Below are 13,615 nucleotides of genomic sequence, written 5' to 3'. Positions count from 1 at the left end.
TCTTGCAAAATAAAGGAATTTTATCACATCAGGTTCACTAAGACCAACATCAGGAATCGACGGGGAGAATTGCCCTTCCGAATTCGCGCCACTGATCATCGTGCGTCAATCAGCCACGAGTGCAAATAGTAGCAATAAATAGTTGATTGGTCTGGAGTATAGTTCGTCTAAAACGCCGTAGTATTTGCTATAGTTAGGCCTTATTGGTTTATAATGTGCTAAAACAGTTTCCCAAAACGATTTCTTCGCACGATTATAAATAATTTAAAGATTGTTGAATTTTATTCAGCTATAATTTGTAGCTTTATGAAACTCATAGAATTAGTCTGAATTGAAATTTTATTTTTGTGTTTACTTATTTTCAGCTCATCTATAACTCAACTCATTTAGAACTTCACAAGGCTGGACAAAACTTCGATTCTCGTGTCTGGGTCACTTGCTGACAATGGGCGCTAATACCTACGTCGGTGCTGCGCCGTATCTTAACAAAGTAAGTAACTTGCTGACAAGCTTTGCAGGTGAGAGGTCGTGAAGGCTTTCGTCTACCGTTAATGCCGATAACCTTGCAATTTGCCAGCAGTATCGAAAACGCCGACCTTCAATAAACACGATCAATTTTGTGAACAAAAATGCACCACATATTTCTAGCACAATTAAGCAGTTTCGTTGTCATTACGTGGATATTGAACCCTACAAATCCTTAAACTGAGCAGTAATTTAGTATAGTCAGTACCAGTAATATATATATACGGTTTTCAGTGACGAGCGGCGAGGTAAGTGCAGTATCTGCAGAGTGGCGACTTATGTGTCACTGACAGTAGAAATTATGATGATAAATTCTTGTTAATTGGTAATTAATTACAATTAAATTACCAATAGATTATTTGATGAATTTCGTGTTGTGAATTCATTAAGTTTTTTATCTCAACTGAACAAATTCTTAGATACTCACACTCGATCGACAATTCTACGGACTCGCCAGCGGACTCGCCTGCGGACTCGCGCAACTGGGCCACTCATAATTCCTTAAATACTTAACGGATCTGTATGAATTTTGGAATATGAGTATTAATTATCGATACGCTGCCGCACGAATTATTACAGATTTTTACATGAATTATTTTTTAATTAAAACCAATAAATGTATTTTTTCAGCAACTGGGCCACTCAGAATTCCTTCAATACTTAACGGATCTGTATGAATTTTGGAATGTGAATATTAATTATCGATACGCTGCCGCAGGAATTATTATAGATTTTTGCATGAATTATTTCCTAACCTAACCTAACTTAACCCTATAATAAGTCATGTAAAAATCTATAATAATTCCTGCGGCAGCGTATCGATAATTAATACTCATATTCCAAAATTCATACAGATCCGTTAAGTATTGAAGGAATTATGAGTGGCCCAGTTGCTTAAAAAATACGTTTATTGGTTTTAATTAAAAAATAATTTATGTAAAAATCTGTAATAATTCCTGCGGCAGCGAATAGATAATTAATACTCACATTCCAAAATTCATACAGATCCGTTGAGTATTTAAGGAATTATGAGTGGCCCAGTTGCTAAAGCCGTGAAAAAAAATAGAGAAGGAGCTTGGTAAAAATTTAATTGCTTTTGGTTCGTTCCGGTTACAACGGAAAAGCGTTTACGCTTTCCGCTACTGACACTTGGGCAAAACTGTTGAGTCGGAAATCCCAGCCCTAAAGTCATCCGAATTTTCCACGTAAAAGTGCCTTCATCAAGTGATTCATGTTTTCGTTAGGCTGGGCGCATGACTTAGCCTATCATAACTTACGCATAGAAATTTATCCTAGTGTGCATTGCCACCCTCAACGTACGCGGGATCCAGGATATATAATGGAATATTGCATTGTATTTATATAAAGCTTTCGAATTGAAGATGGAGCTGATCTCCAAAACTTTTTCATTGAAGAAATGTTGAATATCATAATATGAATGCCATTTTCTCTGCTTTTAAATTCTTGGTGAACTTGCGACTTGAGCAAATAATTGATATAAGTTCTTATCGTGAAATATAATGTTGATATAAGTACTTATTATTCCAATGTTATTATTATGAAATAATACTTCCAGAGCGCAGGATGGGGAAGGCAGCGAGGGTAGCGTGTTGCCTGCTCTTCAGTTGGCTGCCAGCGTCGGTGGCGGGTGTGTGGTCGCATCGCTACGACCTGCTCTCCTTCTACGACTACAGGATCGCTCTTCCCAATGAAACTTTAAACGTTTCGACTCCACGTACGTCTGCCCTGTTAGCGTAAATGTAAATAATTTGATAATTATCAACGTGTGTCTTTCTGGACATATCTTAATTTACTATTGATATTTTCTTTGTACGTTAGCACTGTTGGCACCACTTAGTTGATTTCTTCTAATTACTTATTTTATACTCAGTATCGTATTTATTGAAAACATACAAACTGAATAGGGGCCTTCACTGCCTGACAATATATTTGCATGTGGCCTTACAAAATTTTACAGGATAATCAAATATCATAAACCATGTAGGAAATAATGCAATGTATTCACACATTTTGACTCATTTTTTAATTGTTTCAATAACGAAAAAGAAAAATCATGCTCATCACTTGATTCGAGTTCAATAAACAAACCCGTAAATCCGGTTGATTCAAACTCGGGAGATAAATAGTAACGAAAATTATAGACAAAAAGTTGTCGCATTTAACTGTCGCAATAATCTCATCTCTCTCGCATGCTACAGCGGGTAATAAAACATTTGCGAGTAAAATCTTCATCTCTTTAATTTAACTGTGCAGGATCTTGCCGCGCCCATTGCGTGCAGGATATAGGATGTTCAGCATCATCCGTCACGCCCTCGGACAAACGAGGGGAGTTCGAGTGCAGGATCAGCCGCGTCCCTGAGGCGCACCGCACCATCTCCCCTCATGCAGACTCCGTCGCCTTCGTCAAAGAAAGTGGGTCTCAACCTCCAGGCAATTGACGTTGAAATAACGCTGAACAAACGTTGAATTTTAACCAAAACAAATGTATTGAAGGTATATTCAACGAAATTCGCCTGGTGGGCTGTTAGGTCGTTCTTGACAGCGAAATAACGTTGGTACAACGTTTAATAGACGTAAATTTTGCGTCTTTACTTTGATTCAAAGTCCGATTCCTAGTGGGTTGCAATATATGTGGTGAGTGTGTCAGGGTCTTACAGTAAACATGAGTAAATATTGAGATAATGAAAGAAGTCCAAGACAATACTGGTGAGAGTACTAAAAAGTATTAATTGGAGTTCTAAAGAGTCATGTTGATAGCACTAGACTATATGTAAATGAGAGAGAAAGAGAGTCATGGTAAGAGCACGAGAAAAATCAATAAGAGTGCCAGAAACTCTTACTGAGAATGTATTTTAGTCAAAATGAGAGCACAAGCAAGACTTTGGAAGACTGCAAGAATTCCAGGTCAACTACACGTGAGGAATTAATGTGCGTGAGGGCAATAATTAGAGCCCTTGAACCTTAATTTAAGAACTTCCGAGTGTGACCACAATGTTCCCAGGCCAGGTACAAGTTTAAATATAGCAGTTGATTAGTACCTTTGACTACCATGCGATTAGTACGTTAGATTTATATTCACTTGAAATGACAAACTTCTTATGCTTGGTGATTCACTCACAATTTCAATTTAACCTCTCGAGGAGGCAGTGAACAAATCGAGCTGTTCTCGCCCGTGACTGATTGCCTTTATTATTAATATTTTTTGAGGTTCGTAGTCATGGACGTTTTATCGCCTGAGGTTCGATAGCGTGCAAACTACAATATCGAGACTGTTCATATTTATTTAACTTTATACCGAAGCTTAATCTTCCTTCTCGCACCAGTGATGACGCTCAGTTCAAACCTGCCTGCATGAACAAACATTCCCCGAATTTTTAAGCTGTTGTCATGATGATAGTCACAGTGATTGTGGTATCAACGTTGATTAAGCTAAATCCAGCATTTTTCCGACTCTATAGAGGACAAAAATTTGGGCAGCTTGCTCGTATAAACAGTGCGATTTAACACCACAACTCACTGCTCCAACTTTCATGTACTCAACCACACGGCCACCACGCTGATTACGGGCAGAATTGTTACAGCTCTCTAGTATCAAACCCACAATTTACTTCTCCTATCTTGACATTCTCAACTTTAAATACTCGTCCAATTTGTCATGGGCGTGTAAGTAATCAATGTCCTCGTTCAGACCAAAAGTTTTAGGTCAGCTTTACTTCTAATAAATTCCCTCACTGTTTTCATTGCCAAATTAGTAATGGAATTTTGAACCCACAGTTCGAACTTCAGCACATTTTCATTGTCAATTTAGAAGTAAAACGTATTCTGCAACCACAATGTTAGCATTTACGGTTTTGTTTGATCAATTAAATTGTGTTCAGCAGTCTTAGTTAAAGCCACAAGCGTCAATATCCGAGACGATTGCTGTCGTTATCAGCAATTATTTTCATTTTAATCCTACGATAAACGCCTGGCTGACACTATTTTTCATCATTTTATCGAGCAGATGCAATCTGTAATTATTGCGCTGTATATACATTATTTTCACCAATTAATTAAACATCACATTATATGGTCGACGTCGAATTTTACAGTTTTCACCGATTTTATCTAAATGTTATCATGAACAAATACGTACATTCCTTTTGAATGACAGAAAGCCTGATCATAACAGTATTTCTAATCGTTATTTTAAAGTGATACCAACAAAATTGTTGCAAGATACGGCCTTTCAAAAACATTTATCATGGCACGTTATAGCTAAATAACTCAAACTTCAATTTCTGTTTGAACACATCTCTCGTACTTGAAAAGTTTCGATTCAAAAATATAAATCAACCAGCTTATTAGTGGTCTATTTTGACTGGTTCAGATGAATACAGTTGGGCATTTTAATAATCTTCACCTCGACCAAGAACCTGAAGAAACATAATGAGGCATGATTAGTGCAGTTGTTGAAAATGTATATCTCATTGAAGTTTTACAATTAACAACTTTGTGCACGTGTTCTATATAGACTATATGTAAGAATCGCTCAAGCATGTGACGATGTTGCTATAAGGTCTAGAAACTCAAGAGACAAATTGTCTCATTATTTTCATTGCGATGAAAAAGTAACATTGTGTTCATCAATGCAATCCTGGAATAAATTATCTATTTAATTACTAAGGGAAGCCCAAGTTGTACTTCTGGAGCAATGGAACTGCCTTGATACCAAGCGGCTTCACCGACCTCTGCTCCAGCAATGGGGGTAAATTCGGAATCATCTTCACCATTCAAGACATCGAATACATCAAAAACAACATCATGGCAGGTGCGTGACGATATATTTCATAAAAATATTCAGCAGCAATATAAATTAGTGAGTATTTAACGCTCATTATATGTTTATTGACTGGATCACTAATGTTTGTCATATGATGACAGAGGTGAATGACACGTTGGGCTTCTTCATACCACTGGTCGGCAAGAAAGTAAACGGAACTGCATCTCAGGTGCATTGGTTGGAGGTTGAACACGGAGTTGACGACACTTACCATCCTCTAAACCTGTTCTTCTCGGACCTCAGCAACAACAACGCCGAACTCTGTCACAAAATCACCCCTGCAAACGGCCTCACTTTGCGGCGCTTCAACTGTGGCGCGGGATTGAAGAAAAAGCTGTTGTGCTACAAGTATAAGGACTGATCTCATGCTTGATCTAGTGGAAGAGATCAGTTGAGTTTCAAAATTATCTATAATCGTTAGTTATCATCAACTTCTTCCTAACATTGCCCCGATTTTACAGAAAATTTGGCGATGGGAAATGTTTGAAATTTCCAACTTTGAACGAAAATTACATGAACATGAATTACATTTTTTGTTCGGAAATTCTTTCTAAAATTAATGATAACGCCTAACAAATTCGAAGCTATTCAACTATTGAAATAATTATTTTGATTAGAGATCCACGACAGAATGCAATATTTTCAATCGGAAACACGAAACTCGACATGTTGGTTTGCTTAGTACAGCGACATATTGCGTTTTTATACGTAATTTTCTTAGCCTCTTGCTTGACCGAAATGAAATTATCAGAACATTTTTACAACAGTTCTCGTAAACTTCACTTCTTGTTGTTTGATTGTTTGTCTGTCTGCTACATATCTTATAATCGATATTTAACACACTTATACCTTATATACTTACGTAAAGTTTGAGACAATGCATTAAACAATTAACAGAGTAAATAATGTTGAAAATTAAAAAAATTATTATGAAAAAAATTAAAAAATAATTTTGTCTTCTACAAATTTTATAATGGATATTTAACACACTTCTACCTGTCCAATCGATCTGAAATTTTGCACACTTGCGTAAAGTTGGAGACAATGCATTAATCAATTGACAGAATAAATTATTTTGAATATCTAAATTTTTTAAATATTAAAAAAGTGTAATATTAATTTTTTTATATTTGGAAATAAAATTAAAAATTCATTGTACATGTGTAACCTCGGAGACACTGGATTCTTTAGAAGTGTTGTCTTTATTAGTATTTATTAGTTGTCTTTATTAGTTTATGTTTAGTTGTCTTTATTAGTATTATATTAAAAGTAATTTTCAAACGCATATTATTAAGTATCAGAGGGAGATCATTTCTGGTCCCATGGCATTTAGTTAATATTAAGATTTAGTGTTATCAATTCCGTAAATATCGAAAAATATGTCCGATGTTGTTCCAAAATTCGGTGTGATGCACAGTATCTTTCACTATACTAATATTTATGCTCAGATATTCTAGTATTTAATGAAAATTTTTTCAACTAATGCCAATATGCTAGTTTATTAATCATTAGCAAATCCATTAATACTGAAAAATCACTAATAACACAACACGACCTCTTGCCCACTGATAAGAAAAAAAAAACATTTTTTAACTCCGATATGATTGGCTTGGCCGAAGTTCCTGATAATAAAGCTTGCAGTACGCTTATCACGAGATAAAATCTAGGATTAGAACTTTTATACGTTAAAGTCTTGTGCAATATCGTGCACTCACTATTGACTGTTGCAGGCAGTGTGGCAGAGTCATTTGTGCTGTGGCTGCGTTATAGGACAAACTGATTGTTCCATGATAATTTTTACTATCATTTCTCTTCTCAATTCTCGAATTACATTATAAAAGATGCATTTCTTTGAGTATTTTACTTTAATATTGTACGTTTTATTTATAAATATAATATTATGCTCATTATGGTACATTGACAACTTTGACATGAAGTTATAAAGCTATTTATACTATTGCTGTAAAAAACATTTACTTCAACGCTTCAATTATCAGAATAGAAATTGATAACATTGAGTCGAAGATGAGTGTTAATCGTCGGCAAATATAATCAATTCAAAGCTAAATAAATTCCCGAGTCTCATGCGAAAATGACAAGACCATAAAATGGACAAATGCCAAGCAATGAATTCATCCAAGATCGCTAGTTTTGTGCACTTTTCAGAGTATAAATAATAGATCGTGTTTTACATTTTTTTACCTAATAGTTTAAGACGACGACACCCATCAATTCAATACAGCACTAAATAAAGTGAATAATGAATAAAAAAATCGAGATCTCTACGATTAAATTTGCTAATTATGACTGCGCTCAAGTTTCTTTGGGAATGTCAATATTTTGTTGGCTTACATAGAAAATTTATTTATTTTCATTTACTTGTGATGGTTAGCGAGTTGAAAGTTAAATTGAAGCTTAAAATTTAATTCTATTAAAATTTTTAACCAAAATTTTCCTTGAAATAGAATAAAATTCGTCAAAAAATAAAATCAATGAGAGTTGAAGAGATTTCGTTCCAGTGAAGTAATTAACACTTTTTATGAAAATAAATTTTAGTATAAATTAATTAAAAACGATCGGTATTCGCAGTACAATACGACCAGCTGATCAAACTGGGAGCACTTCATCATGCAATCCGACCCCTGCAGCGATATTCCGGTTCCCATACCACGAAGTGAGATTTGTGACGAAGAAAAGATGTGCGACGAAGGGAGATCGCCTGTTAAGGAAGAACTCGAATCAAAAGAAGAGCTAAAACTTAAGGATTTGTCTAAACACATTACATCCACACAGAACTACAACGCATTCGCGGATAAGGAAAAGGGGAAAGATGGAGTCAACAAAGTTTCCAGGGAAGAAATTAAACCCAGTGGAGACGAACGTCTCGAGCTCCTGGTGAAGAGCGGAGCAACCGGAGGGCCAAGCATCGTCATCGATAATGACGATGGAGATGGCAATTGTGACGGTACTGATGGACTCAGTAAGACATGTCCAGAGTGCAAGGTAAGTTTACTAGGAGAAAGTATCTTATAAATACTTTGATATCCTCATGTAACTCATGCTTGACATTCGTTCAGCACTATGCGGCTACGGCTACGCTGTAAGTGCCGAACTGGACCTAACCTGTGAGGTTTTCGTTGATTGGCTAGGTTTTTTCTATGTTTTTAGTCCGGCGGCCGCGAGACCGGCCGCGGGTCCGGCCGTAAATTTGTCCGAGATGTCGAATTCAACGAGTATAATCGATAGAGTTATCGTAGAATGATCAAATAAAAAATTGAGTAAATTTGCATTGATTAACTTCCAGTAATAAGCTTATTAAAAAGTATCACAGGTAGCGTGTGTCGGGAGGTTACCTGATCATAAAAACATGGCAATGATAAGAAAGATACATTACGCAGTGAAGTTTATTCACGCTCACTGAAATCTAGTACTCTTTTTTGCACGGAAAGCGATACATTTCAAGGTTTTGAAAGATAGCCCCCATTAAATTGCTCTCTTCGACAGGAAGGCACGATGGTCAGAATGGGTCCATGTTGTGGATGCTGCACGTGCTGTAGACCGTTCTTCTCAAACCACAACGTCCTGAAGATGCTCATCAAGGGACTCTGCAGTCCATACCTCTTGGTGGCCTATGGGTTCATTTACTGCTGCTGTCGCGGCAAACGCATGTGCGAGAAGTGCGGCTACAAAGAAAAATAGTATAAAAAAACATTTCTGCTGGACAAAATAACAGCCGTACACTGATTTTTTCGTATGATCTCATTAGTCAAGATAGACGTTGCAAAGTTAAATAAAATATTTGTGAAACTATTTCTCGACTTGCTAAAAAAACACCCTGAGTTATAAAATAAATTAGGTATTCGATGATTATTTGATATTAAAGTCGTTTTGGTTGCGAAATATGAGAGATACGATACGGAGTTTGCTACCGTGTACTTGGATATCTACAGTCTCGACTCTCGAGTTCTACAGAACTTAAGTCTTACGGCTTTACGTTTCATCGTAATGTCACAAGCCAGCATTTCTAACGTGATCTACGACTTCGTAGCTCCGAATCCGATGCTAAGTGATGTTATCAGCACTCAGCTGTGCCGTTTGTTTACGCCGAGGCTTGAGCGTTGCCTTGGTTGTAGTGTAGTTGATCGTGTTGATGAGGGAAGACCCTGGGAAGTTTGTGGCCACTTGACATAGCTAGCCAACGGCTGGGTTCCTGTTAAGGTTTTTATTGAATACGTAGTAAAATATCTGGAATGATCTTTGTAATTCATCTACTCATTTGGAGAGTTTAGGTAGCTACATAACACTATGGTATAAGTATTAGGCCTACTCATTTACTGTATTAGCTAGCAACAGTTTATTCAGAGCCCATGCAATGCAAGAGGAAGCATACTCACTTTACTCAGAGGAAGAGGTAGAGATTGATCATCTAACACAAGTTTATCAATTTATTTTTTGGTACCTAGGCCTAATATTGTTTTGCCATGGAGAAGGTGATTGCATTTTAATGATTTTAGTTTTATATAACATTGTCATTGTGAATTTGTGTGTAGTTTACTTTACTGTAGTCAGTGTAGACTGTAGTGTATTCTGAATCCTGATCAAATTCAAATATCTAGGGTACCCTATGAGGCTATGGTAGTGGGGTAGTCTACTATGGTCTACAAATATTGTTACTATTGTACATAGGCCATAGCTAATAGCTATTACTTCTTTGAGAATTGAGAAAATGATTTTGTATATTTTAGGCTTTGGAAAACAATGTAATTGATATTTTTAATAATCAAGATTACCAAAGCAAATAAATGAAATTTTTTTTTTTATTTGTCACCACTCACCACTCACCCTGGCACCCATTCTTGGACTGTGGCTGTGAGGCAGAATATATTTGATTGAAAACCTGAAACCAAGATGTAATTTTTTTTTACTAAAAGACTGCAGTGACTGCACTTAAAAAGTCAGGCTGTCGGAGGAGTGAGACAACTGACATAGGGTAAACGCGGTATATTCCGACATCGTAGGTAATTCCGTCACTTCTCTAGTTTTTCCTTTATATTAAGCTTTGTTTTAGTTCCATGCTCAATGCAAAATTTCAAGAAAATGTGTAATTGCTCTGTCCAGTCTTCTGAAGACAAAAAAAAATACCCAACGCCAACTGAAAATTATTATTTATCTCATTGTTTATAAAATTGCATGATTAGGCCCAGAATACCAAAAATAACTGAAAATTAGGCAAAAGCTGCCTAAGAATTGGACAAAAGGCTCTTGCATCTGGCTAATTTTCAGGGTGCAGAAGGTGGAAGCAGCGTCGCCAATATATGGATTTTTAAGCCCAAAGCGTCACCAACCATTTTCAAGATGCATCGCTGGGTAATTTTTAATGAAAAAGCCATTTACGATGAGTAATGAAAAACTATTTACAAGCTACGAACTTATTTACAAGGTTGAAGGTTGTATGCACATGTTACCCCAAATAACTAATTTTACCCTAAAAACAGTCTGATTTTAATCCACATATATATACAAAAAAGACTGATTTTTATATGTATATGTGGATAATTTCTTAGATTGGTAGATTAAAGTTCACATCCATGTAGGGACGGTAAAACATAAAAATAACTGTAACTTTTTTTACTGTATCTAACCCTGGGGTAACCCATACTAGTTCGGTTGGGTTAATTGCAATAAAGTTGCATTGATATGTTTTAAAAATGTTTTATTATCATTAAATGTTAATGAGTAAATCCCTATAGCAGAACAATAAATATTTAGAGGTTTCCAATAATTTTGGCCATTGTAGCGGCTAATGTAGCGCGCTACATTTTACCGTAGCGGTAGCGCCCGTTACAATCTAGTGGGTGTAGCGGTAGCGGTAGCGCCCGCTATATTTAGAGCATGTAGCGGTAGCGGTAGCGCCGCTACATTTCCAAGTAGCGCTGCCCAGCTCTGCCCATTATTATGGCCTTATCCAAATTTCTTCAGTTAAAATTAAGAAAAACAGCCCATGGCCCCATTATTACCTGTGAAATGATTGATTTTACCTCTTATTTAAAGAAATTTATTTCCGATATTCCAAATCAAATTCCAAAAATAAAAAAATTGGTCACTTTGCAAACTGCAACATTTCAGTCATGAGTAGGAAATTTTCAACGTTTTGCTGAGCATAGTTCAACAAGTGAATTAGCGGTTTGTTTACATTTGTTTGTCAGTTGCCAGCCAACTTCCATTATGGTAAAGGGTCAAGATAATTCAGCTAGTAAAGAGTTAACCAGTAGACATATTGGGATGGCAAACACAACCAATCACAGCCTGAAGTGGATGACATCACAATCCCATAACCAATCACAGTCTGGAGATGGTCATGCATCCACAGTCTGCCCACAAATGACAAAAACTTTGTGCACTAACCTCAAATTTTACACTGTGTTGACTGTTGAGGATACCAATTGTAATGCCTAGAAGCCAAATGTGATCATTCATTGCCTTGATTCCATGATTTCCATTGAAGTTGATGAGGCTAATTCATTGGACCAAGCCAAAGATGCAAATATGTGATTTAAACAGATGACAGACTGTGTCTGTGCCCAGAGCCCCAGACATTTGCAAGTGGCAAATGTTGGTAACATCATCCAATTACATATCTTAATGGAGTCCATCCCAATCCCATAATTTATAATTGATATAACATTTAATGATTTATGGCTGATTGCTATAATGATTTATGTCTGACAGGCATCACAAATCACAATATCGTCATATGTTCTTTGTTCGGGCAGTTTGGCCACACAATAATCATGTGTATCAGTCTTGAAATGTATCTAATTTTCAAGTTGTGACTAGAATTCTCCCATCATTTTTTGGAACTGTGATATTCCTGCTAGATGAATTATAAACCTCCTATATACTATCAAACGGGGTAATAAGGGACAGGCGGGGTAAATCGAGATGCGCGTCCCACATTTCTTATGAATGTTGTAGCACCTAAACTAATCAGAATATTGCAAAACCAAAAATAGTGGCGTATACTTCAACATTTTTACTATCTATAATATATAAAGCTAGTCAAGAAATCAAACATTTACTATCTCTAAAAAAAGTGTGAAAAGTTTGATTTTGGAAAAGCACCTCTACTAAGGTCTGGAGCAAAAAAAATTTGCCATATTAAAAAATTTTACTTACATAAAAGTTGCACACAGGTGTCAGCTTGAAAATGCTATTGACAGAATTTGCCTATCTCATTCAAAAAAAAAAATGGCAGCTATTTCCGAGCGACGGGGTAATAAGGGACACCCCCCTGGGGTAGTATGGGACACCCTTAAAAACGCATTTATAGTAGAACCTCAGTTAGCAAAGGCTCCAGTTAACAAAAAATGGATTAACAACAAAGAATTTTGATTACATTTACCTTGCTCAGTGAAAAATTTTCACTTATCGAAAAATTAGTGCATCATTGGTCATCACAAAATTGTGCATAGAAGGTCATAGATAGAATTGTACACCGGGCATCATAGAATGAAAAGTAATTGACCTAAACTTTGATTTATTTCTCCAAAACATATGATGGTTGGCACTAAAACATTCCTTTCTGTTTCAGGTATGTTTTTCATGATCTTTTTTTTTTAATGGTAAATTCACTTAACCCAATAAAAATGGTGTGAAATTACAAGCTGTCCTGTAAGCTTACAGATACAGAAGAAATGCTATAAGGCTGCTGATATGAAGCTTGCAGTGGACAAGGTCGTTGTAAATGCTCAGTGGCAAGTTCATGGATATGGTAATATCATGTCAATAAAGGAAAAACAAGTAAAAATCACAGAAAATGTCATTTATTCTACATCTACATCATCTACAATGAAAGAGGAGGACTTCAGAGTACTGTTAGTAATGGATGAGTGCACTCTGCATGCTTCAAACGTTTTAAAATTAAGTTTTATTGCTAGTGTCCCAGAAAACCTTGTTCCTAGTGGTAATTCGGGACACTTTTATTTTCGGTCTGGCACCTCACGTAATGCATATGGAATTTTTGGAGATGCCATCTGATAGCCCTCGCTAAGAGCTTTGAAATGAGCCCAAACTCATTTCTGAAATGTTTCATGGTAAGGAGTTATTAACAAAAAACGCTCAAAACCGTCCCTTATTACCCCATTTGACGGTAGTTGTTAATAAGAGTGCTACACTGGGCCACAAAATTATTACAAGGATATTGAATATCTGTCACTTTGGGGCTGCAAAGTTCCTGAAATAATTAGG

General features: G+C 36.2%; 2 protein-coding genes across 2 annotated transcripts; both read left to right on the top strand.

Moving 5' to 3' along the window:
* Positions 1-640: 640 nt before the first annotated feature.
* On the top strand, positions 641-5,755 carry LOC125179035. Its single transcript, XM_047884098.1, has 5 exons — positions 641-773; positions 2,102-2,260; positions 2,800-2,958; positions 5,213-5,356; positions 5,470-5,755. Exons 2-5 carry the CDS (start codon positions 2,110-2,112, stop codon positions 5,727-5,729), a joined length of 714 nt encoding a protein of 237 aa, XP_047740054.1. The 5' UTR covers positions 641-773; positions 2,102-2,109; the 3' UTR covers positions 5,730-5,755.
* A 2,068-nt stretch (positions 5,756-7,823) lies between these two features.
* On the top strand, positions 7,824-10,147 carry LOC108679814. The gene is made up of 2 exons (XM_018168538.2): positions 7,824-8,371; positions 8,873-10,147. Exons 1-2 carry the CDS (start codon positions 7,997-7,999, stop codon positions 9,065-9,067), a joined length of 570 nt encoding a protein of 189 aa, XP_018024027.1. The 5' UTR covers positions 7,824-7,996; the 3' UTR covers positions 9,068-10,147.
* The last annotated feature ends 3,468 nt before the right edge of the window (positions 10,148-13,615 follow it).

This window comes from Hyalella azteca, unplaced genomic scaffold, assembly GCF_000764305.2.
Source record: "Hyalella azteca isolate HAZT.00-mixed unplaced genomic scaffold, Hazt_2.0.2 contig14630, whole genome shotgun sequence".
Lineage (NCBI taxonomy): Eukaryota > Metazoa > Arthropoda > Malacostraca > Amphipoda > Hyalellidae > Hyalella > Hyalella azteca.
This window is presented reverse-complemented; position numbering and strand designations above follow the sequence as displayed.

Bases quoted from the DNA above. Each gene is read 5' to 3' on its own strand.
- LOC125179035 (XM_047884098.1), top strand. From the start codon at position 2,110: ATGGGGAAGGCAGCGAGGGTAGCGTGTTGCCTGCTCTTCAGTTGGCTG. The intron at 2,261-2,799 runs GTACGTCTGCCC...TTAACTGTGCAG, and splicing joins TTTAAACGTTTCGACTCCAC to GATCTTGCCGCGCCCATTGC. The intron at 5,357-5,469 runs GTGCGTGACGAT...ATATGATGACAG, and splicing joins CAAAAACAACATCATGGCAG to AGGTGAATGACACGTTGGGC.
- LOC108679814 (XM_018168538.2), top strand. From the start codon at position 7,997: ATGCAATCCGACCCCTGCAGCGATATTCCGGTTCCCATACCACGAAGT. The intron at 8,372-8,872 runs GTAAGTTTACTA...TCTCTTCGACAG, and splicing joins AGACATGTCCAGAGTGCAAG to GAAGGCACGATGGTCAGAAT.